Here is a 25,304-nt window from a genome sequence, read left to right on the forward strand (position 1 = left end):
TAACAAATTAAGGGTAGTATAGTATATTTAATATTGGGTAGTTAGATATACAAAGTCGATTAGTCATTGTCTATAAATAGGGATCATATGTACAGTGTTTGGGCAGTTTTAATAGAATCAGTTTATGCATTTCTTCTTTAGTTCATTTCCTTTATCCCTTCATCTATTACAGGATTTGGAGATACATAGCGCGATCCAAAGAATTAACATGGTATCAGAGCGGTAAGACTAGGAATCACTGGTCTCATGCATTGATTCACATCACCATTGGAGAAATTGTGAGATTCAGAAAAAATCAATCGCAAAATCGAAGCCTTGTCAATTAAAGCAGAGTAGCCATGGAAGATACTGTTGACAACAACACGACTAACGCCGCCATAGGTGTAGATACAGGATTTGGAGATACTCTAGCTAACGAGGAATTCGGAGTTGATTTGCCTGACAATCATCCATTATACTTTGGTCATGCGGATACGAGTGAAGCACAATTGATTTTCTTTCAATTAATAGGTACTGACAATTATAATAAATGGAATCGATCTATGAGGATAGCTCTACGAGGAAGAAATAAGCTAGGGCTAGTAGAAGGAACATGGAAAAAGGAAATATTTCGTGAAAATCTATGGAAACAATGGGAGAGGTGCAATGCAATTTTACTCTCATGGTTGATGAATGCTGTAACTCCATAACTCGTCAGAGGAGTGGTATTCGGAGCTAATGCGCATACTGATTGGGAGGACTTGCGAGAGAAATTTGATAAAGTAGATTGATCTAGGTCATTCAATCTCCACAAGGAAATTGCAATCTTATATCAAGGTACATCATATGTTTCTGATTATTACATTAAGCTGAAGGATCTATGGGATGAGTTTGAAGCTTTAGACCCTGCTCCATGTGATTGTGAGAAGTCCAGAGATTATGTTGCTGTTATGAAGAGACAAAAGTTGTACCAATGTCTTATGGGATTGAACGACTCCTATGCTCAAGAAAGGAGTCAAATACTGTTGATGTACCCCTTACCTATAGTCAATTAGGCTTTCTCTATGATTATGAGTGATGAAAACCAAAAGTCTATAGCAGCTGAAGTAGGAAATATATGATTGACATCACCTATTCCAGTTGAAAGTTATGAGTCATTTCCCTATTCTCATCCAGCTCTAGTGGTTTCCAACCTAGCTTTAAGCATAATAACTTTCAGCCAAACAATTCTCAACAGCCTGGAAGTTACTTTAAGCATAAAAGAACCTATAGTGACTACTGTGACTACGGTAAGAAGAAGGGACACAACAAGGAATTGCTGGAAGATTATTGGTTATCCACAAGGTGTCATGTCTAAGAAGAAAGGGGGAGCTGCAGCTTACAATATTTGCATTGAAGATCCAAATCAGACCTTCTATAATTAGGTACAGCCATTTATGCAGGTATAGAACCTATCTCAACAAATGTAGACTTCAGCTCAGACTGGAGTGAAAATGTAGAGACAACCCTCAACCTCAAGAGACAGCTCATCAAGAAGACAAGCAGTAATATGTACGTTTACTAAGGAACAATATGAACAGAACTTACAAATGCCGAATAAGAGTTCTATGACTGCTCCCTCAGCAAATATGGCACACACAACATGTACTTGTTGTGTTTTCTTAGTGAGTAATAAGCCCCCAGAATGGATCATTGATACAAGGGCTACAAATCATATGGTGTCTGACTTAAAGCTATTATCTAAATCAGAAGAGATTAAACCTAGTAATCCTAAAAAGGTATATCTTCCAAAGAGAGGTGTAGTCTATGTTACACACAAGGGTACTAGTCCAATTTCAGCAAGAAGTATACTAAAAAATGTCCTACATGTCCCAAAATTCAGATATAATCTACTCTCAGTATCCAAGGCAACCAAGGACTTACAATGTTGTGGTTCCTTTTATCTTGATTTTTGCCTATTTCAGGATCTCTACAGTGGGAGGGTGAAGGAGATTGGTAAGGAATATAATAGTCTTTATATGTTGATCCCTCACACAAATAAGAGCAATCAAGAAACAACAATAACAGTCAAGGATAGTACAGAACCTAAGGAGAAGTAGGATATTGAATTGTGGCATAAGAGACTAGGACATGTATCTTTTGTAGTATTAAAGAAGTTGTTTCCTGTTAAAACTCAGAATTATGTCACAACTGTGGATAATTGTGAAGAATGTTTATTAGCTAAATATACTAGACTTCCCTTTTCTAGCAGCAGTATTAAAAGCACAAAATGTTTTGATTTGATACATAAAGATGTATGGGGTCCTTATAGAGTTCCTATATTTGATGGAAATAAATACTTCCTAACATTGGTGGATGACTTCTCTAGAATGACATGGTTATTTTTACTGAAGCATAAGTTAGATGTATGTGTAGTCTTAAAATTCTTCTTGTGTTATGTAAAGACACAACATAGTAAGTGTGTTAATATTATCAGGACAAACAATAAATTGGAACTTGTCAATTCAACTTGCAGTGATCTGTTTAGCAATCTTAGAATGATTCATCAAAGAACCTACGTATATACTCCTCAGCAAAATGGTGTAGCCAAGAGGAAGCACGGACATATTTTAGAGGTTGCTAGAGGAATGAGATTTCAAACTTATATACCTCTAAAATATTAGGGACACTGTGTACTAGCTGCAGTACACATAATCAACATGATGCCTTCTTCTGCTACTAATGGACTGTCACCCTTCTAGAAGTTGCACAATAGGAAACCTTCACTACAGCATATCAGAGTACTAGGATGCTTATGCTATGCCAAAGTAGTTCAAGAGAAGGACAAGTTCATGTCAAGAGCTATACCAGTAGTGTTGATGGGCTATGTTGCATCTCATAAAGGCTATGTACTCTTAAATCTAAGTAATCATTCTTTCTTTGTAAACGGGGATGTTGTTTTCAAAGAGACTATCTTTCCTTTTAGACAGATAAGAAATAAGTATCTACTAATATTTCTACATCAGATGTCCCTGCAAACTATACTCAACTGTCAGGAGTTCCAAAAGTTTCTGATACAAGTCACAATAGTAAGTATGAGGCTAAGGTGACACATTCAGATATAGGATATGTGCCTAGTAATACAAATAAAAATGTTCATGATAACAATGCTGCAAGTGAGAGTGAAGGAGAATAAATCTTGGCTCCTCCAATTGGAGATAGTCCTGAACATAGTCAAGTGCAAGCTCCACCTACTCAATAACTACCAATTATCCCCTCAGTTGTAGAAGAAGTTAGAAGATCCTCTAGACCAAATAATCCTCTTATTTGGATGTAGGATTTTGTATCATTGAATGCACATGAGGTTGTACCATATGCAATTGCAAACTATGTCTCCTACAGTGGCCTGTCCCGTAAATACCAAGCCTATCTTGCAACCTTCTCCTCTATTGTAGAACCTGCTACATATACTGAAGCCAGTCAAGATCCTAGGAGGGTAGATGCTATGAAGGCTGAGATTGAAGCACTTGAAGCAATTACACCTGAGACATTGTCTCTCTTCCTGAAGGAAAGGTCCCAATTGGTTGTAAATGATTATATAAAGTCAAATACAAGGCCTCAGGTGAAGTGGAGAGATTCAAGGCTAGGTTGGTAGCTAAAGGGTACAATTAGAAGGAGGGGATTGATTATCAAGAAACCTTTTTCCCTATACTGAAAATGGTGACTATGAGGACTATTCTATTAATAGTTGCAGCTCAGAAGTGGCACATTCATTAGAATGTTTTTCTTCAGGGTGATCTATTTGATGAGATCTATATGCAATTTCCACCAGGATTCAAAAGCCAGGGGGAGTCTCAACTAGTGTGCAGGCTTCATAAATTCTTGTATGGCCTGAAACAGGACCCTAGACAGTGGAATGAGAAACTCAGAGAAGCTTTATATCAATTTGGCTTTGTTGAGAGCCAATATGATCACTCTTTGTTCATCAAGCAAACAACTGAAGGCATAATGATAGTGTTGGTGTATGCAGATGACATGCTAGTCACTGGTACCCATCTACACCTAATTGAAGAGACAAGGACAACACTACAACAGACATTCAAAATGAAAGACTTGACAGAGTTGAAGTACTTTCTAGGAATATAGTTTTCCAGATCTGCAGATGGGATTCTTATGCATCAAAGAAAATATGCTTTAGAGTTTATCTCTAAACTTGGGCTTGGAGAAGCAAATCCTGTAGCTACTCTACTAGAAGTGAATGCAAAGCTCACTACCAAGGAGTATGATGATCATCTTGGTGCTTCAAGTGATGTTGTAGATGCTAAGCCAGTTTCTACAGCAACAAAAGAGGTCACATATGGAGGCAGCAATGAGAGTTGTTAAATATGTCAAGAACCATCCTGGATAGGGCATATTGATGTCCAACAAATCCACAAGAACATTGTAGGCATTCTGTGATGCAGATTGGGTTGTTTGTCAACATTGTAGAAGATCTGTAACATGATTCTTGATCAAGCTTGGTGGTTCTTTAGTGTCTTGGAAGTCTAAGAAGATGACAAGAGTATCTAGAAGTTCTGTTGAAGCATAATACAAATTTGGCAGCCACACTTACTGAATTAGTTTGGCTAATGGGGTTGATAAAGGAGATGTGAGTTGAGGTTCGATTGCCTATGAACATTTACTGTGATAGCAAGGTAGCAATACATATTGCAAGAAATCTAGTATTTCATGAATGAACAAAGCATATTGACATAGATTGTCATTTTATAAAGGAGAAGATATTGGAAGGTCTAGTTGCGACTAAGTATGTTGGGACAAGAGAACAACAAGTTGCTTTGTTAACAAAAGGATTAAGCAAAATTCAACAAGAGTACTTGAGTTTTAAGCTAGGTGTGTTCAATGTATTTACACCACCTAACTTGAGGGGGAGTGTTGTGAGAGGTGTGACCTAATGTGCAACAAATTAAGGGTAGTTTAGTCTATTTAACATTGGTTAGTTAGATGTACAAAGTCAGTTAGTCATTGTTTATAAATAGGGGTTATCTGTACTGTGTTTGGACAGTTTTAACAGAATCAGTTTCTGCATTTTTCTTTAGTTCATTTCCTTCATTCCTTCATCAAATCCCCTACTCCTCAGCTAGGGTTTACATAGCTCGATCCATAGAATGAACACGAAAAAGCAGAAAATGACCTTGATTTAATATTTTTAATGAACGCAAATTATTTTTGAACTTCTATGTTTTCTTTTTCTTTACCATCGGTATGCTTTGGTGTAGACACAATTAAGCAAACTTCAGGGATATTTAAGAAAGGATCTACTACATAATTTTTTTCATTTGTATTTTCCTATTTTATTATGTTTTTTATTCTTGATATGATTGATGAAGATGAAGTATGAAATAATGTCTTCTTTTGGCAGGATTAAGTAAGAGATTTAGCCATTTTATTTCTGAAAAATAGATTTAGTTGAATAGTAAAAACTAAGAATATTATTAGGCAAAGATCATTTTTAGCACGCGACCAAAATTATTTATATTCTCCGTTTTGGTTTAGAGCCCATACAAATTTAAAATATATTATTAGTGTTTAAAAGCTTGTTTAATTATGTACCTGTATACGGTCGAAATCAGGTATGCCCGATTTCTCGGGGTCGAGGGGTCGCCTTAAGCCCGAACTCAGGTAAGATCGAGTTTGAGCTCGATGGATCAGTCTCAAGCTCGAAGACAAAGTGCAATGTCCGAGGATCGTAGTGTACGATGGGTATCGGAGCCAAGTACGACCGACTCCGAGATGGTGCCGTTATGAGTTTGTTATAGTATGACAAGATCCTGCCACGTCCTCAAGATCATGGCATAAATCTTGTATGTACGAATCCGTTCTAGGCCGGTTAGATAGTTGTCCCAATAAGATTCTTTACTGTAAATAGATATATACCTTATTTAGGGTTCCCCTATTATATAAAGGGGACCCCAATCATTTGTAAAGATCATCTAATCATTGGCAAAGAATATACTCTCTTACTTTTTCACTCATTATACATCAGAATTATCCTTTAGCTTTATTATTCTTGCTTTATTGTTCTTAATCCATCTCGAAGTCACTTTGGCTCGAGGTCGATACTACATAAAAACACTGGTTTGATTCACTGATTTCTTTCATTTATACGTTATATTTCTTGATTATTAATTATATTGAATTAAATTACGTATCTTTAAAATTACAAATCAAATTTAATTGTTCCTCATATTTTCGAGGTAAACAGTTTGGTGCTAAAGATAATAGTGACTATTTCTTTACTGATTCTCATAGCACACGATATTTTTATACTTTTTCCTGTCAAGAATTTTTGATTCTCAGGCTGAAACATGTCTAACTCGCAAAACACACATGTACACGACAACGATGGTCTAGGATTTCATGGGGAAAACAACAATATAGGGGTCGGTGTACCACCAATAAACCCTAGAGAAGTGCCAAATATGGAAACAGTTGATGTTAGTTCACACATTGCTCTGAACGAGGATTTAGGCACAGACACTAGATGGAATGTACGCAAGGAAGCCCGATCTGGTGGCCAATGAATGCAGGGTATGGAACTAGTTGATGTTATTTCACACATCGCTCTGAATGCGAATTTAGGCACAAACCCCGGAGGGAGTGTACGAAGGGAGGCCCGGTCAGGTGGCCAAGGAATGTAGGGTATAGGAGATGGGGGAGTCGGCCTCCAGGTGATATTCGAAATGCTATAAGCTCAATAGATTTCCATAGCTCAACTTCAAAGTCAAAATAAAACTCTGAGTATAGCCGAACCAGAAAACACTCGATGTGCTAAACCGAAACTAGAGAGATCAAATGGTAGTGGATCTGGGACTGACCCCACAATTATGAGGATGCTCGAATATCTCACAAAGATGATTGATACCGGGGAAAAAAGATTCAGGATAATGAGAAAAAGGTGGATGCCAAAATGTTCATACAGAAGCCGCTCCCTTGGCTGGACCGAATGGAATTACCACCGGTCTCGTATGACTGGGTAATGCATGCTTTTATGCAGGTTTTGAACGAGCAAAGTTCTATCGCGTCTCAATAATTAAAGTAGAATCTCATCGAGCATCTAGCTGTGATGTGGTCAGACGTGCATAATCGTTACCAATCAAAGATCAGGGTCGAGGAAGACCAGTTGGGAGCCCCCTCACGCTTAGTTCATCCTAATAGATTGGCAGCTAAGCCCCCGAGGGATACAGACAGGGAATCCAGATCGAACAAGGAACGATATCAGCTGTATGTAGATCAGCGAAACAATAGCTCGGAGTGTAATGATCTTTGGAATGATCGTGGTTAAAGCTCTCGGGGACTAATAAGCAAGAATGGGTTAGATAAACATACTGACCCCGCGGAAGCACCTTAATTATCGGAGTGTTTAGATACATTGGGGATCGTGCCAGCTATTTGAAGAATAAAAGACACCAGGTGGCCCAGGACTATCCAAACCGATCCTTCTCAAAGAAATCCAAACTTAATGTGCAAGTATCATGGCACACATGGGCATAGAACCGAAGACTACAAACAGCTAAGGGAGGAAGTAGCTCGGTTGTTCAACGAGGGTCATCTTCGAGAATTTCCCAGTGATCAAGCTAAGAACCACTTCAGGTAAAGAGATACAAACAAGAAGAATGAGCAGGAACAACCATAGCATGTAATCCACATAATCGTTGGCGGTGTCGATATTCCAGAAGGTATTGTGTTCAAATAGAATGACCAAGGTGTCGATCACTAGAGAAAAATAGACATAGAGCTATGTGCCCGAGGGCGTCCTATCATTCATTAACAAGGAAGCAGAAGGCATATCTCAGCCGCACAATGACACCCTGGTAATTTCTATTTTATTAAATAAAATTCAAGTTAAACATGTTTTAGTGGATCTAGGTAGCTCAGAAAACATAATCAGATCAAAGGCCGTAGATCAGCTCGGCCAACATGATCAAATTGTGCATGCATCTCGGGTCCTAAATGGCTTCAACATGGCAAGTGAAGCAACAAAAGGGGAGATAATCCTACCAGTGAACATGGCCGGAACCATCCAAGATACAAAATTACATGTCATTGAAGGCGAAATGAGGTATAATGCACTTCTTGGGAGGCCATGGATCCATAGCATGAGGGTTGTACCTTCAACCCTTCATCAGATGATGAAATTCCGAACAGTGGAAGGTGTGAAAATGGTCTACGGAGAACAACACACTGCAAAGGAAATATTTGCAATCGATGAGGTGACACCGATTCCAGTGCCTTTGAACTCAAAATAATTGAGGGCCAAAGGTAAACAGGTGGCCAAATAGCAATCACCGATTCCGGTCCCGATCGAGCCGAAGGAATAAGTAATCGAAGACGAAGAAGAAGAAGAGGATTTCCTTACTCCTTAAACTTTCATTGTTCCTGAAGAGTCGGACGCAACCATGTCAACAGTCGAGAAACTACAACAGGTCATACTGATCGAGTACATGCCCAAGAAAAAGGTATACATGGGAATGGGATTAACCCCCGAACTTAGGAAAAAACTCATTCAATTTCTTATCGATAATACGAATTGTTTTGCTTGGTCCTATTTAGATATGACAAAGATCCCGCTGGGAATAACAACACACCAGATAAGCATCAACCCTGGGTTCAAACCAGTAAAACAAAAAAGTGGCCGCAATCCGAGATGAAACATGCATTCATAAAGGAATAGGTAACCAAACTTCTTAAAAAAGGATCTATAATACCTCAAGTGGTTAGCCAACGTAGTTGTAGTTCTTAAAAAGGGAAACAAACTTAGAATGTGCGTAGATTATAAGGATTTCAACAAAGCATGCCCTAAAGACTCTTTTCCACTGCCCAACATCGATCGCATAATCGACTTCACGGCCGGCCACGAGATCCTTACAATTCTCGATGCCTACTCCGGGTACAATTAAATTCAGATGAACCTGGGGGACCATAAGAAGACCTAATTTATCACTAATTTTGGAACCTATTGTTACAACGTAATGCCCTTTGGGGTAAAAAAATGTAGGAGCTACATACCAACATCTGGTTAACAAAATGTTTGAGGAACAGATAGGTAGATCGATGGAAGTTTATTGATGATATGTTGGTTAAGTCCCTGCACATAGAAGACCATTTAACTCATTTGCAAGAAATATTCAAAATCTTAAGGAAGTAAAACATGAAGTTTAACCCGGAAAAATGTGCATTCAGAGTTGGCTCGGGTAAGTTGCTTGGCTTTATGGTATCGAATCGGGGCATCTAAATCAACCCCGACAAGATCAAGGGCATTGAGGATATCACAATTGTGGATACTGTGAAAGTCGTGCAAAGGATAACAGATCGAATAGCCGCCTTGGGTCGATTCATTTCAAGGTCATCAGATCGAAGTCATAGGTTCGTTCCTTGTTAAAAAAGAAATAGAATTTCGCATGGACCCCGGAATGCCAGCAAGAGTTAGAAGAATTGAAGTGATACTTATCGAGCCCACCTTTGATTCACACCTCGAAGGTAGATGAAAAGATTTACTTATATTTGGCAGTGTCCGAGATAACAGTAAATAAGGTACTAGTTCGAGAAGGGCAAGGTATGCAATTCCCTATTTATTATGTAAGACGAACTCTGGGAGATGCTAAAACAAGATACCCTCACTTAGAAAAGTTAGCACTTGCATTAATAAGCGCTTCTAGAAAGCTAAAGCCATATTTTCAGTGTCATCTAATATGTGTGCTAACAACTTATCCTCTTGGAAATGCTTTGCATAAGCCCAAACTATCAGGCCGATTGGCCAAATGGGCAGTCGAACTCGGCGGGTACGATATCGAATATTAACCCCGAATAGCCATCAAGTCTCAAATATTGGCCGACTTCGTAGTTGATCGGGTCCAACCCTACACCACTACAGAGTGACAAGAGCGGTCGATGTAGCTTTTACCCGAGAAGGTCGGGATCAAATCCACAGGGAGCTAAGATAATGTTTGGAGTTGGGTTCTTATCTAACCTAGCACTGTGCGATGTAATTTCTTGCACTTCCAATCATTCTTGTTTGTTTGTTACTTCTAATTTTATACTAATGATGCATGAAATTAAGCTAAGTAGATACTTTTGTAGGTTTTTTTAAATGGGTAAAGAGGCACTAGGGAAGTGACTTAATCCTAGGCAAGTATCTAACGGGATCTAAAACTTAGGGCAATAATGTTATAGTTGGTATCGTGATATAGCCAATGCACGAAGCTACTTACTCTACACCTCTCAGTCGTAATAGTGACTTTACCCTAATTGGCTTTCTCAAGCCCTATTGGGTGTTCAATTTGTGCAAGCAATATCACCCCAAGTCGGGTATTACTATCTCTAGGTTTAACCCTTTAATTGGGGCTATCAATCTCTTGAATACACCACAATTCCTTGTTGACTTGAAATTCGTAGACTTAGTCTCTCTTTCTCAAGAAGAGCCTAAGTAAAAAAAGGAACAAATTAGTTTTTGCAACCACTAATTCAACATAGAAAGCATAAATCTGGCCATATAACAGTTACCCATAAATATCTAAGCCCTAAAATAAGAGACCCATTAAGTACCCACTAGGGTTAGCCACAGCCCTAGCTAATGGATTTAGCTACTCATAATTGAAGAAAAAATCATACATTGAGATGAAGAATAATCCATAAATTGTAATTACAAGATAAGAGTCTAAGATTAATTGCTAAGTAAGCTACAAAATTACTCAAAATAGACAAAAATCGGTGTAACGTGCTCAACTAACATAAAATGACCTAAAAATCTAAAAAAGTAGTATTTATACACATCTAAATTTTTCGGACAAAAATGTCTCTGACGGAGGTGTAGACATGTGATTTTTGAATCTCCCCGAGAATTTTTATATTTTAACATGTAAATATTTAATTTAGGCCTAATATCGCTATTTCAACTAATTTTGACTCTTTTGCTTTATTTTATTATAAGAAAATAAAAATTACAAAAAATAGTTTCATTAATGCCTTGTAGTCATTTTAATCTTGTAAAAATACCAAAAAGAAAATAGTTTCATTTATGGTTTATCTTTAATAGTTTATTTTACTTAATTAAGAGTAGTCTTACATTTTTATAAATACTTTATACTATTTTAAATAAGAAAAACATAGGCCCTCAGTTAATAAAATCCAGATTTTCTAAGAAAGCCCAATTATTAGCTAATTCAAGACAATTTTAGCTCAATTTTGGGCAAGAAGATGGCCTAATTTCGGACTAGCCCTTGAGCCCAAACCCTCCATTGCCCCAAAATTAACCCTTGGCCCAACACCCCTTCCCTTTAATTGAACCCTAGATATATACATATAAAGAGAAATGAGCTGAAAGTGAAGGGAGAGAAGCTAAAAAAAGAGACCTAGGACAAAAAAAAGCGGACAACCGCAGACATAGCAGACAACCGCAGACCTAGCCCCACCTCTCACGTCTCCTTCTTCGCACCACCCAACCAGACCTGGACCCCTGATCTCCTACGCTAAACCAGCCACCACAGTTCGCCGGAAACCTCCATCTCACACTAGCGAGCCATCCCTCCAAGCCACCCCATCGTCGACCACCATTGAAACTAACGACCCCTCACTACCAGTTATCTTCTTCACAAAACACGCACACTCACGCTGAAAACACACACAGAACCCAAGAGATCCCCTGCTAAATTTCATCTTTTTCTACACTTCAAGGACACACCTGAAGATTTCCAACCAAAAAGGACCACAAATTCTGACAACTCTTAAGAAAAGAGAAAATTCCTACAACGCGGTTTAGTCCAAAAAATTCCTACAACAGTGGAGGACCAAACTCTAGCGAAAATTAGTCGAGTAACCGAGTTCCGTCAAAAGATCCGGTGAGTCGGTCTAGTTTGAGGTCCAGACTCATTTACTTGTTAGTTCTCTAGCGGTTAGCTGGTCTATAATAGAGGTAAGCCTCGCTTATCCATATGCTATCAAATTTTGTCCATGTTTGAGATATTTCATTGTAGTAACTTGAGATTTCAAGATCTGTGATTAATAGTTCATTCAATAGCTTAAAAATGAAATCACAATTACGAAATTATTATTGCTTCTATTGAATAAGTACTGTTTTTATAAGAGAGTTTGATTCCCTTTTAATCAAAAACCATGGAATTCTGTTTAATTCATTGGGGTTGTAGAGTAGAAAGGGCACGCCATTTTCCTGATAAGAAAACCAGAAAGCAGAACTGGTTGTGCAAAATTCTATTTTGTTTGTTTGTTTTTGTTTTTTTTTTGGCTTTGAGAGTCAGCTACATTTTCGTTTGAATTGAAAGACAAGTCTCTCTAGTTTTTCTTGGGTTTGTGTTTTCCTTAAGTTTAAAATTGTGCTTTAGGATTGAAAACTTAAAAGGAGGCATTCGGTTGTGCACCTTCCTGACTCTCGTGGCTAAGGTATAATCATTTTAAGATAATAGAATTACGAACTTTGTAGTTTTCTTATGCACGTAATTAAATCATCACAATTACGGGTATGGTTCCCATAGCGTGGTTGTGATACCTAATCTTGAATTAATTTTTTTAGTATGAATACCCGTAATTCGCTTTAATTTAAGCACAAATCTTTTTCTTTAAATAAGTTGAGGTGTGTCATACAATCACCTAGTCTATGGCCCTCACATCGATATCATAATTAGTGTAGAAAATGCCTTGAAATCTCATAGTTTGCTTTAGGCGCATTAATTAAATAAATTATTGTAGCTACGGGTATGGTTCCCATGACGTGGTTATGACACTTAATTTCTAAAATCGGGGGTACATTTATGTGACCCGACCACAATTTAATCTTGTTAATAAAATAAACATAGTGGATCATGGATACGGTTCCCGTGACACGATTCGCGACGTATAATCAAGTAATTAGTTGTATAACAATCGGATTATTAAAAGCGGTTAAAATGATTAAAAATTCACATAGGTTTCAAAGTTATTTTAAAATCAAATAAATAGGCCAATAATAACAGTTGAGGGACCGTGCTAAAATCACGGAACACGGGAATGCCTAACACCTTCTCTCGGGTTAACAGAATTCCTTACCCGAATTTCTGTGTTCACGGACTGTAAAACAGAGTCAACCTTTCCTCGATTCGGGATTTAAACCGGTGACTTGGGACACCAAAAATTATCCCAAGTGACAACTCTGAATTTTAAATAAAATAATCTCATTTCGATTGTCACTTAAATTGGATTTCGGGGTGTGAAAAAGGAGGTGTGACAGCTCTGGCGACTTTGCTGGGGATCGAACCCAGAATCTCTTGTTCAGGATTCAAGAATTCGAGCTTAGAATAATTGTTATATTTGGCTTTTATTTATTATCTGGTTTTAATTACATGTTTGGGCCTAATGTGCTAAATTTTGCTTTTACCGCTTTCATATTATCTGAACTGTATATAAACTTCTACGAAACCCTTCTTTTCTCATCTTCAGGGATGTGCACGCTGGTGTGACTCCTCTTCTGTTAGTGTCATACCTTAAATTAGGAATAGGCTCGGACAACTTACAAAATCGGATGGCCTTTTGGTTCCCGATACGTAGCCCCCTCCTCCCGGCTCAAGTTGTCCGCTCGGGTACACAATCTAGAACAACATACCCAAGTTTTGAACATAGAATAACTCAACCTCATGCCGCATCCGTAGTAGAAATGTTTTTCTACATCATATGCATTTGACTTTGGTGAGTCAACACAAGTGTTGGGTCCATCTAGGACAGGTGTACCCAAAAATAAAAGACCATCTAGATGCATCTTATGTGCTACATTGTTGCAATCTTCAAGGGTAAAAAGGTTATTTGGCGGACCAATGATAGTTGAGGACAAATGAAAAAGAAAAAAGAGAGAGGGTGAAGTATGAAAATAAAGCAAGTAGGACCCAATTATGTTTTCTACCACATTTTTGTTAAGAAAAAGACAAAAAAAAAAACATGAAAAATTCAAAAAAAAAATTTTTTTTTTGCACTTTTTCATCATTTTCCGAAAATAAAAAAAAAGGAAAAGAAAATCCAAAAAGAGTTTACATGTTTCATCATTTTTCAAAACGAAAGATAAAAAATATTATTTTTTCCGAATAAACTATTTTTTTAATTCTCAACAGTATCCAATCTGCCTGAACTACGCATACCTGATTCTCGTCTTTTGGGGCGTGATACATAGGCAACCCACATAGGGTCCGGTCTTCCTAGTGAGTTTAGGTTCTTGGCTTCGCAGGGTCTTAGCCAAATCTTGCATTTTTAGCCACTTTTAGCCACATAGGTTAATTTTAGAAAAATAGTCACAACCATGTCTTGCATGTGTCTAATATGGAATGTTATTGTCTCACAGAGTGTTGGTTTCAGTTTTGTCATACAGGTGTGGATCTACTTACCGGAGTTTGAGCATGACAGATATCCCAGGACTACTGCATTAAGGAGCTGCCTGAGGATTTTTTTTTTTTTTGAGTCTATTGTTCATGTTTTACTTTCTAATGTTGTATAGTAGTATTCAGTCATTTAGTTGATGCTAGAGTCTATCATAGTCTAGTTAAGTTTATCGAGTCTTTTGTTATTATTTCGTATTTGGTATTTGAAAAATGTATCATAAATCAAAAATCCAAGAAAGAGATATTTTGCATTTTATATTTCTGTTAGAATTTTCTTTAGAAATACTACTCCTAGAAATTAAATTTTTTAAAAAAATTTGAGGTGGTTTTTCCTTTAGAAAGTTAATATCTAGAAAAAAACAACTGCTTTTATATTTCTTTTAGGATAATTGGACTAAAAACTCAAAAAAAATGAGATTTTTCTCTTTTGATATCTCTTTACAAGTTTTCTTTAAGATATTAATTCCAAAAGCCAAAAAGATTTTTCTTTGAGGTTCTTCTTTCGGAAATTAATAAAACAAAAAAAAATATTCTTTCTATTTTCAGTAGAACTTCAGGACATTGTACGTAGAAGGAAAAAAAACATACTTTATCTTTTGTTTATCATTAGAATTTCTCCTTTAGCCAATCAGAAATTGAAATCCAAAAATATTTTGTTTTATCTTTTTCATTGCTTGTTTCGAAATCTTGCGTCGGGATATCAAATGAAAATTCAAAATATTTTTCTGTGATTTATTCTTTAGATTTCCTTCATAAAAAAAATCAAAAAATATTTTTTCTCTTCTAGGATTTTTCCTTAATAATTCCCATAGAGTATTTTTTTTAAAAAAAGGGGAAAAGAAAAATATTTGCTCGTTTAAGATTGGGTTTAGAATAGATTATAGTACATTAAGTCTAGAAAAAAAGAGATTTTATTCTTTTTTCGTCAGAGTAGTCATTAAGGTAAAAAAAATATAAAAGAAAAAGAAAAAAAACGAAAAAAGGGTGAAATTATAGGATATGAGATATGAGAGTAAAGAAAAGAGTGATAATTAAAAAAAAAAGAGGAAGGAAAATGAGCAAGCCGAGAAGTGTTGAAGTGAATAAATTGGGATGATGCCATATGACCTTCATGCCCTCGAAGTCATGTTAGAACCGATAACTGTGACTAAGTGCATTGCACATAATATAAGATTGTTTTATGTTAAATGCCCTAACGCTAACGGGATGACTTTATTTTGTTCCTTTTACTATCTTTATTATAGCAGAAGGGTGGGTGGTTTGTGGTTCTTAAAGTGGTAACTCTTCTCTACAACATAAAGTCGAAACGCAATGGCAGACGACAACGGAATTGAGTTGGTTGGTACTGGTGCCCAAAAGCAATTGGTTGAACAGGGAAATGTGTTAGTTGAAGAGGTAAGGATGTTAAGACAACATATTGCGGACATGTATCAGGCTTGGATGACCGGTAAGGCACTACCCCCACCACCTGGCTTCTTAGATGCTACCCTTACCCAAACTCCGGCATAGTGCCAGATGATCCCCCATACTCTCCATATCCACCCACTTATCACAGCTTTCCCAGTCACCCTAGTAGCCTTATCACTCATCCTCCAATTACTTTTCCCCAAAATTGCCCTCCTGTCATATCCACTACCCCCATGATCACAACTTATCAACAATCTTCCCTTCATAGATCCGACAACGAACATCCACTCAAAGCCCATGATGCCCAATATTACCCCTTAGAGGTTGCCCACGAGATTTTTGACTCATACAATCAGAGCCTTCGAAATGAGCCTCATGTTGAAAATGAAAAGTTCACAGGAAAAGAAGGGTGAGATGAGCTATCCAGAAAGTTGAAAGGGTCTAAAACGCCAAAGCTTAATTATATGATGGACGTGAAGATCCATTAGCCCATCTGAGAGGTTACTGCAATGAAATGAGAAGTATTGGCGGGAAAGATAATTTGTTGATGGCGTATTTTAGTGAGAGCTTGACTGGGGCAGCATTGCAATGGTATACTCGTCAAGATGTCAATAAGTGGCATGCATAGGATGATATGGCTCAGGATTTTGGTCGACACTTTCAGTACAATCTAGACATTATCCTAGGCCGCTCCTCCCTATCTAATATGGAAAAGAAATCGAAGGAAATCTTTAGGGAGTTTGGGCTCAGATGGAAGGAACAGGCTGCTCGAGTCAGTCCCCCTATTGGTGAAGAAGAAATGGTTGATCTTTTCCTACAAGCCCAAGAGCCCACCTACTTCAGTCATTTGATCCCGGCCTTGGGTAAACCTTTCAATGATGTGGTAAAAATGGGGGAGATGTTAGAAGAGGGAATCAAGTCAGGCAAAATCATGAGTTATTCTGCACTGAAAGACACTACCAAATACATTCAGAACATCTCAGTAAGTTTGGATGGAAGAAAAAGAAATAGTAAAGATGTTGTTGAGCGCCAACGACAGGATCCAGTGGGCATTCCTGCTCAACGCTTGCAGCCTCGATATCGACCCCATGGATATTCCTGTGCTCCAGATAATCCTCCCAAATGCTACTTCTCTCCATAAAACCCCCCAAGTTATACATCACATTCCCAGTACTCCGTCCATAATGCACCACCCTATGCTCCACACCCACGAGACCCGCGATGGCCTGCACCACTTCCATAAATGTATTACCCGCCCCCTCAAGCATATCAACCACCTACCCACAAAAGGTTCAAACGGAGTCCAGAGTACAAGATAAAAAGGCAAAAGCAAATTGAAAATACTTTCATGCCCATTGGAGAATCATATGCCAGTTTGTTCCAAAGGTTGAAGCAATTGGACATGTTGAAGCCGATTCAAATAAAAGCGCCGAACCTTCTTCCAAAGAATTTTAATTATTCTCAAAGGTGCGCACATTGCTGTGATGCCCCGGGTCACAACACAAAAAAGTGTTGAGCATCTGAAAAAAGCTATTCAGAAGCTTATTGATGCAGGCGATATTGTCGTGAAAAATCTAGCTGCAGTAGACACTAGCCAAAGTCCATCGCCTATTCATAATGAGACGCATATGGTGGATATGATTTGTTTTGAAAAGGAATATGAGAATTCTTCTGAGATCCTTGGAGGTCCACGTGCCGCAAAGCTTTCAGCGCTATCAGAGGTTGGTCTTAAGAACGAGCCGGCAAAAGGGACCCAAATGCAATTTGCTAAAGTCAATGTGATGGAGACTTGTGAAGGTCCTAGTAATGTTGATGCAGAACTCAGTGGCTAAGATGTCGTGCTTGGTAATTGGAAAGACGCTCCATCTCTTGGATAGCCGGGGAGGAGTCTTGGTGGTATATTTTGTTGTCATTTCTGTTGTCCGGGTAATTTTTAGGGTTGTAATCCGGATATTGTCTTGTGACACAAACTCTTCTATCCTTTTATTTTGCTTAGTTTGTTTAGTCGTAGTGGCTCATTTAGTGTTGTCTAGTTTTGTTCCAGGGTAGTGCTCCAGTTTGTTTTGTTTGTCTTGTTGTTCAAACCCTTTCACCATCCGTCTAATGCAATTTTCTGTTTTTTGTTATTTCTGGTCATTTTTTGTTTAGTTCTCTTCTCCTTTTATAGTTTTTTTTACTCATGTTGGCTCGAGTGACATGACATGCACGCATAATTCTAGTCCTAGTCTTAAAAGTTAGTTTAATCATGAAGCAATGAAACAATTTTGAAGATGATAAGGACACTTGAAGGAAATAAGTATATATTTGGACATTTTGAGATCATTTGAAGTCCGAACTGTGTGAAACTGGCGCGGATAGTTTGTGAAGTTAATAGGGTGACAAGAATTCGTTAAAGGAGAGCGCATCCCAGACAATTTGAAGGGAATAGTTTCGAGTTCAAGTGTACCTCAGGTAACAAGATAAATCCAAGGGAGTTTGCTCCGAATTGACGGGGCACATCTATTTTGAAGAAGAAATCATCCAAGAAGAGCTATATATTTGACAAGGCACTAAAGAAAGTTTGAGGGCATATCTATGGTACTAATGTCGATGCCGCAAAAGAAATATTATGCATGATCTTCAATTTTTATCCTCAAGTTGCATGTGTTGTACTTGGCATTTTCAGGGATTGGGAGGCCCTCTTTCATCTACCCAAACACTTATACCATTTTGTACCCCTTTAAGCCTGTGCTGAATTCTTTGACCTCTCCCCTTTTGGAATCAAGTTAGATTCATGTCCCCATAGGTTTACTTTAGAAATTTCATTCCAAAAAAAATTCAATAAAAAAGAAGAAGAGAAAAATAGAGATAAAAAAAGAAAAAAAGGAAAAGAGAAAAACAAAAAGGAAAATAGTAACAAAAGTAGTCTTGTGAGCTATATTTGACCTGATTCTTTTCACCACAAGATACGTAGGCAGCCTTACGGTTCGATCATACCAAATAAAATATTTCATAATCCCACGAAGTTAAGAGTGGGGGTGGTTTTTCTTAGAATCAAATTCTCTTGTTTTAGAAATTGGGGCAAATTTTAAAATGGATTCCCAAAGTTGTAAATAAATTAACCTTGTTATCTTAGTTGTTTTGAGTTTTTATGATATCCTTTCTTTCTAACCCTGTCCAAAAGCCACATTACAGTCAAAAAAAGACCTCCAAGATAATCTATGAGACTGCTGAGTTTAGACATGCCAAGAGCACATGATATTTATATCACAGTTGATGCCTTGCCAACTGCGGAATCAGAGGAAATAAGAAGAAAAGAACAAAATGAGAGAGTCTTATTGGTGAAAACTTTCACAGGCACCATAAGGCGATGGTGAGTTGAGAGAAAGAACAAAATGAGAGAGCATTGATGGTGAAAATGTCACGCCCCAAAACCGAGGAGCGTGACCGGCGCTCAATCGAGTGAACCCAACTGAGCAAGCCTTATCAACCACTATCTACCCAACTCAATAAGAATAAGGAAGTCATGCTTACCTTTATTTAAACTAGGAGAGGTAGCACATTCAACATCTTAGTTCATTTCATATCACAACATTAAAACGTGGTTGACTTCCAAGGTTCCATACAAGTTATATTGTAGAAGAAAGCAAGGGTACAAGGTTACAACATGGTCCATTGACCTATCCAATACCCATAAATAACCCACACAAACGTCTACGGAACCTGTAAGGATACAAAAGATATGATAGCAATGCCGGCAACAAGGCCCCGGATATACCTCAAAAGTAAAAGTCCAAAACAAGAAGATGTGAAATATAGCCCCTCGAAGGAGAAGGGGTCTCACCAAGATCTTTAGAAGAAGGATGCTCCGCTACACACGATCGACACTATCCGCTATGGAGCCACCTACATTCATAAAAAAAATGTAGCGCCCCGACAAAAGGGACGTTAGTACCATGGAATAGTACTAGTATGTATAACTAAACACCATTTTACTAGAAAGAACTATCAAGCAAGTAAAAGTAAGTCACATGAGTAAATCAAATATGCAATTCATGCAATCCTTCACATAATTTCCAAAACTCAGTTTGGGGCATCTCTCTTATATGCTCATCACTATTCTCAATGCCACAGCTATCTTAAGCGGAGTCCGATCACAACCCGACCGGCTAGGTCACCTCATTGGAGGTATATATCAAAATCAATATTTCATTTACCTTATCCGGAATTCAATATCAGCACATTACCACCATGTGTGCGGCATGGTGTCCGATCTCGACCCGATCGGCTAGGTTGCCTTGTCTAGGCATTATCCCTTTCTCATTAGTCATCACGTCAGAATCTTTATTTCACATATATCATATCAATCCCGGGGCACTCAAGGCCACCATTATCACCTCATTTTTCATTTTCAATATTCATCTTACAAGTTTTGATCATAGACATATACAAAAAAAAAAATCAAGTTGCAATCACAGGTAAGTGAGCACATAGCTAGCATGAATAATTCTCCGTTTCGATCTTGGCTTGCAGCCTAAGCTTTTCAACACATAATTGTATTCTTCATACTTCTCTAATTATCAGGAATGGTACATTACTCACATTGAGGCACAACCTTCACGTATATGTGTAGATAATTGCAAATCAATTAATGCGTAATAACAATCAATATACTAACCAATTCAGCTGTTACCACACTTTTGTAAATGCCAACGGAGCTAAATTTCTAATAAAAGGGGGTTTTAGCCATACATACCTCAATAAAGCTTTCCTTACTCTTTAAAATTTCCGGAACTCTTAGCACTTCGATCTCTTGGGATGAAGATCTAGGGGCCTTCACTTAATTATCTTCAAGGATTTAGCAAGATTTTGGTGGAATAATTTGATGGGGAGAGCTTTCCCTCTCTAAAACCCCTCTCTCTCACTCTAGAAATACTTAGAAAATACCCAAAAATAAACCTTCCATCGAGTTAAATAAAATGAGGTTCGGGTCTTAAAATCCCATTTTTTTGTACTGCCACGCCGCGGGGCACGGGGAGTCTTTGGAAAATGTGTTTGGTAATGAAATTTCGGACCATACTAGAATTACTACTAGCGCGGCGCGCTGGGCGCCGCATGGGGCGCCGCGGTAGTGCAAATTTCTGCGCTGCTTTGGTAATTTGGTCATAACTTTGTGTAGGAATGTCCGAATGACGAAAGGTTTGAAGCGTTGGAAACTAGACTTAAAAATGTTTTATTTTATAGGCTGTGAATCACACAAATCCTTATATAACTGGAGATATAATTTTCCAAAGTGAGGTCTTGTGCGCACTAATTTGCAACTTTCGTCTATTATGAAATTTTCCAACTTGGCTTAGACTTAGGCCTCTCCTTAGACCCCAATTCACTTATAATATAACTTATACACTTATTAATATATCCAATTGATATCCATAATATCCTTAATCCTCATTTGTACCCAAGATAAAATATTTAGCCTACTTTGGCACCACGAAATCTTAAATTACTAAGCAAAATTTTCTGGGGCTTTACATTCTCCCCCGCTTAAGATCATTCATCCTCGAATGAGGATCAAGTTTCATTCATTAGTCATCCTTATGTAACTTCTGTTTTTCACATTATGAAATATATCATCAGCCCCGAATTTGGCTAACTCCTTAAATTTTCGAAAATTTCGCCAGAGTTTCCTTTGTAACTAGGACTATCCACCTGTCAGAGGGCCCCAGATACATATCGTAACAGCATATACATGTTCCATATACATAACATAATTTGTTAAACACCAACCATGGACGCATAGGCAACATACATAATCAAAATGGAATAGTTTAACATAGATCAAATCAAAAGATAACAGTTTATAGGAACCAAATACATGAAAGCTATTATATAACTATTCAAACAAATGTGGGTGCTTCTTTCTCATTTCTTCCTCGGCTTCCCAAGTGGCTTTCTCAACTTGCTGGTTCAGCCATAATACTTTCACGGATGCAATTTCTTTATTTCTCAATTTTCGAACTTGCCTATCAAAAATGGCAACTGGGACTTCTTCATATGATAGCTCTTCATTCACCTCAATAGTCTCGACTGGCATGATGGTGGACGGATCCCCTACTACCTTCCTTAACATAGACACATGAAAGACCGGGTGTACCAATGACATCTCGGATGGCAGCTCGAGTTTGTATGCCACCTGACCAATTCTCTGAATGATTTTGTATGGTCCAACATACCTCGGACTTAATTTTCCCTTCCTTCCAAATCGCATCATACCCTTCATAGGGAAAACTTTCAAGAATACCCAATCATCTTCTTTGAACTCCAAATCTCTGCGACGCACATCCAAATACGATTTTTAGCGACTTTGAGCAGTTTTCAACCTTTCTTTAATAAGCTTGACTTTCTCCATGGCATGATACATGAGGTCCAGCCCTATCAATTCCGCTTCTCCAACCTCGAACCATCCAATGGGAGACCTACATCTCCTACCATACAATGCTTCGAACGATGCTATTTAGATACTAGCATGGAAGCTGTTGTTGTAAGCAAATTCTATGAGCGGCAAATGGTCATCCCAACTACCCTTGAATTCAATAGTACAAGCATGCAACATGTCTTCAAGCGTCTGAATAGTCCGCTCTGCTTGACCATCGGTTTGTGGATGAAAAGTTGTTCTAAGGTTTACCTGCATACCCAAACCTTGCTGAAACTTCTTCCAAAATTGGGCTGTAAACTGAGCCCCGCGATCTGAAATGATTGAGACTGGAGTGCCATGCAACCTGACTATTTCTTTGATATACATCTGAGCATACTGTTCCGCTGTGTCGGTAGATTCAACTGGCAAGAAATGCGCTGATTTCGTGAGTCGATCCACGATCACCCAAATTGAGTCGAATTTGGGCGGAGTGCGTGGCAACCCTACCACAAAATCCATGTTAATCATCTCCCATTTCCACGTTGAAATTTCTATGCGTTGAGTCAATCCAACGGGCCTTTGATGTTCAGCCTTCACTTGTTGACAATTCGGACATTTCGCCACAAAATCCGCCACATCCCTCTTCATGTTGTTCCACCAATAAATTTCCTTGAGATCATGATACATTTTTGTAGAACCTGGGTGCACGGAATACCTGGAAGTGTGAGCCTCTACCATGATCCTTTCCCGAAGACCGTCGATATCAGGAACACACAGGCGGTCTTGGTACCGTAGGGTACCATCATTCATGCCAACAGAAAAAGCTGTGGTCTTGTGTTTATGAATCCCCTCCTTCAGTTGTGCTAATAACAGATCGTTAAATTGCTTCTATTTCACCTCTGTCACGAGCGATGATTCATCCTTATTCTGTACAATTACTCCTCCTTCATTAGAGTCTGCAAGGCGAACTCACAAATTGGCCAATTGGTGAACCTCTGTGGCTAACGGTCTCTGATATGCCTCCAAATGAGTCAAACTTCCCATGGATTTTCGACTAAGAGCGTCTGCCACAACATTAGCCTTACCCGGGTGATAGAGAACATCAATGTCATAGTCCTTGAGTAATTCTAGCTATCTTCGTTGCCTTAGATTCAACTCCTTCTACTTGAAAATATATTGAAGGCTCTTGTGGTCCGTGAATACATCCACATGGAGCCCGTATAGATAATGTCGCCAAATCTTTAGTGCGAACACTACCGCTGCAAGCTCTAAGCGATGAGTTAGATAGTTCTTTTCATGATTCTTGAGTTGCCTAGAAGCGTAGGCTATAACCTTTCCATGTTGCATCAACACACAACCGAGCCCGACTCTCGAAGCATCGCAATACATCAGAAATCCCTTTGTACCCTCTGGCAGGCTAATACCGGTGTTGTTGTCAACCTTGATTTCAATTCTTGAAAACTCTTTTCACAAGCATCGGACCATTGGAATTTAACTGCTTTCTGCGTCAATTTGGTCAATGGAGAGGCAAGAGTAGAAAACCCTTCCACAAACCTTTTGTAGTACCCAGCTAAACCCAAGAAGTTGCGGATTTTGGTTGGAGTGGTAGGTCTAGGCCAATTCTTCACTGCTGCAACCTTCTGAGAATCAACCATAATTCCTTCCCTGGAAACGACATGACCCAAGAACGCGACAGATTCAAGCCAAAATTCACATTTTGAAAATTTCGCATACAATTGATGTTACTGAAGAGTCTGCAAAACTGCCCTGAGATGGTCAGCATGGTCCTCCCGACTTTGGGAATATACCAGAATGTCGTCAATGAACACTATCACAAAGGAGTTTAGAAAGGTCTTGAAGACCCTATTCATAAGGTCCATGAAAGTTGCGGGTGCATTTGTTAGCCCAAAAGATATCACCATAAATTCAAAGTGCCCATACCGGGTTCTGAAAGCTGTTTTTGGAATGTCTTGTTCCCTTATCTTTAATTGATGATACCCGGACCGCAAGTCAATCATTGAGAAACACATAGCACCTTGCAATTGATCAAACAAGTCATCTATCCTTGGTAGAGGATATTTGTTCTTGATTGTGACCTTGTTGAGTTGCCGGTAGTCAATACACATCCGCAGCTTTCCATCTTTCTTCCTTACAAACAAGACCGATGCGCCCCAAGGCGACACACTCGGCCAGATGAAACCCTTCTCTAACAAATCCTTCAATTGTTCCTTTAGCTCTTTCAATTCTGCTGGTGCCGTTCTGTAGGGTGGAATTGATATAGGTTGCATTCCTGGCATCACATCGATACCAAAGTCAATCTTCCGATCTGGGGGAACCCTAGGGAGCTCATCTAGAAAGACATCCGGAAATTCATTCACAACTGGTACAGAATCAAGGCTAAGCACCTCGGAATCAACATCTGTAACCCGAACTAGATGATTGATACACCCCTTCTTTATCATCTTCGCGACCTTAAGGTAGGAAATAAACCGACCTCTAGGCACTACATTATCACCCTTCCATTTAATAACGGGCTCATCAGGGAATTCAAGCCTAATAGTTCTAGTCCGACAATAAAGCTTAGCAAAGCATGAATAAAGCCAATCCATTCCCATTATTACATCAAAGTCGACCATCCCTAACTCAATAAGATCGGTCGTGGTATCCCTACCCCGTACCGTGACAATGCAACTCCTATAGACTCGAGCAGCCAAAATTGACTCTCCAACCGGAGAAATTACTGAAAATGGTTCATGAAGCTGTTTTGTGCTATCCCAAATTCCATAGCCACAAAAGGGATAACATAGGATAAAGTAGAACCGGGGTCAATAAGTGCATACACATCATGAGATTGGATAGTTAGAATACCTGTAACAACATCTGGAGAATCCTCTGCGGTCTGGCGACCACTCATAGCATAGAATCGGCGAGGTCCTCCTTAACTCTGCGCACTACCCCCAGCTGAACCATGCCCTGCGGGTGCTGGGGTACCTCGAGCTGGAGAGGGGGCTGAATATGTAGTAGTTGCTGGGCTGGAGGGCTGAGTTGTGCCCCTACCCGCTCCCTGGTGAGATACACGACAATGCCTCCGAACATGGCCCCTCATCCTACATCCATAGCATATGGGTAACTCC

General features: G+C 38.7%; 1 protein-coding gene across 1 annotated transcript; it reads left to right on the forward strand.

The window, feature by feature from the left end:
* The first annotated feature begins 338 nt into the window (after window positions 1-338).
* LOC138891309 (uncharacterized) lies at window positions 339-4,341 on the forward strand. The gene is made up of 10 exons (XM_070174677.1): window positions 339-677; window positions 795-1,009; window positions 1,156-1,268; window positions 1,422-1,523; window positions 1,645-1,757; window positions 1,944-2,074; window positions 2,291-2,384; window positions 3,296-3,580; window positions 3,751-4,006; window positions 4,121-4,341. The coding sequence occupies exons 1-10, from the start codon at window positions 339-341 to the stop codon at window positions 4,339-4,341; spliced, it is 1,869 nt and encodes a 622-aa protein (XP_070030778.1).
* The last annotated feature ends 20,963 nt before the right edge of the window (window positions 4,342-25,304 follow it).

This window comes from Nicotiana sylvestris, chromosome 1, assembly GCF_000393655.2.
Source record: "Nicotiana sylvestris chromosome 1, ASM39365v2, whole genome shotgun sequence".
NCBI lineage: Eukaryota > Viridiplantae > Streptophyta > Magnoliopsida > Solanales > Solanaceae > Nicotiana > Nicotiana sylvestris.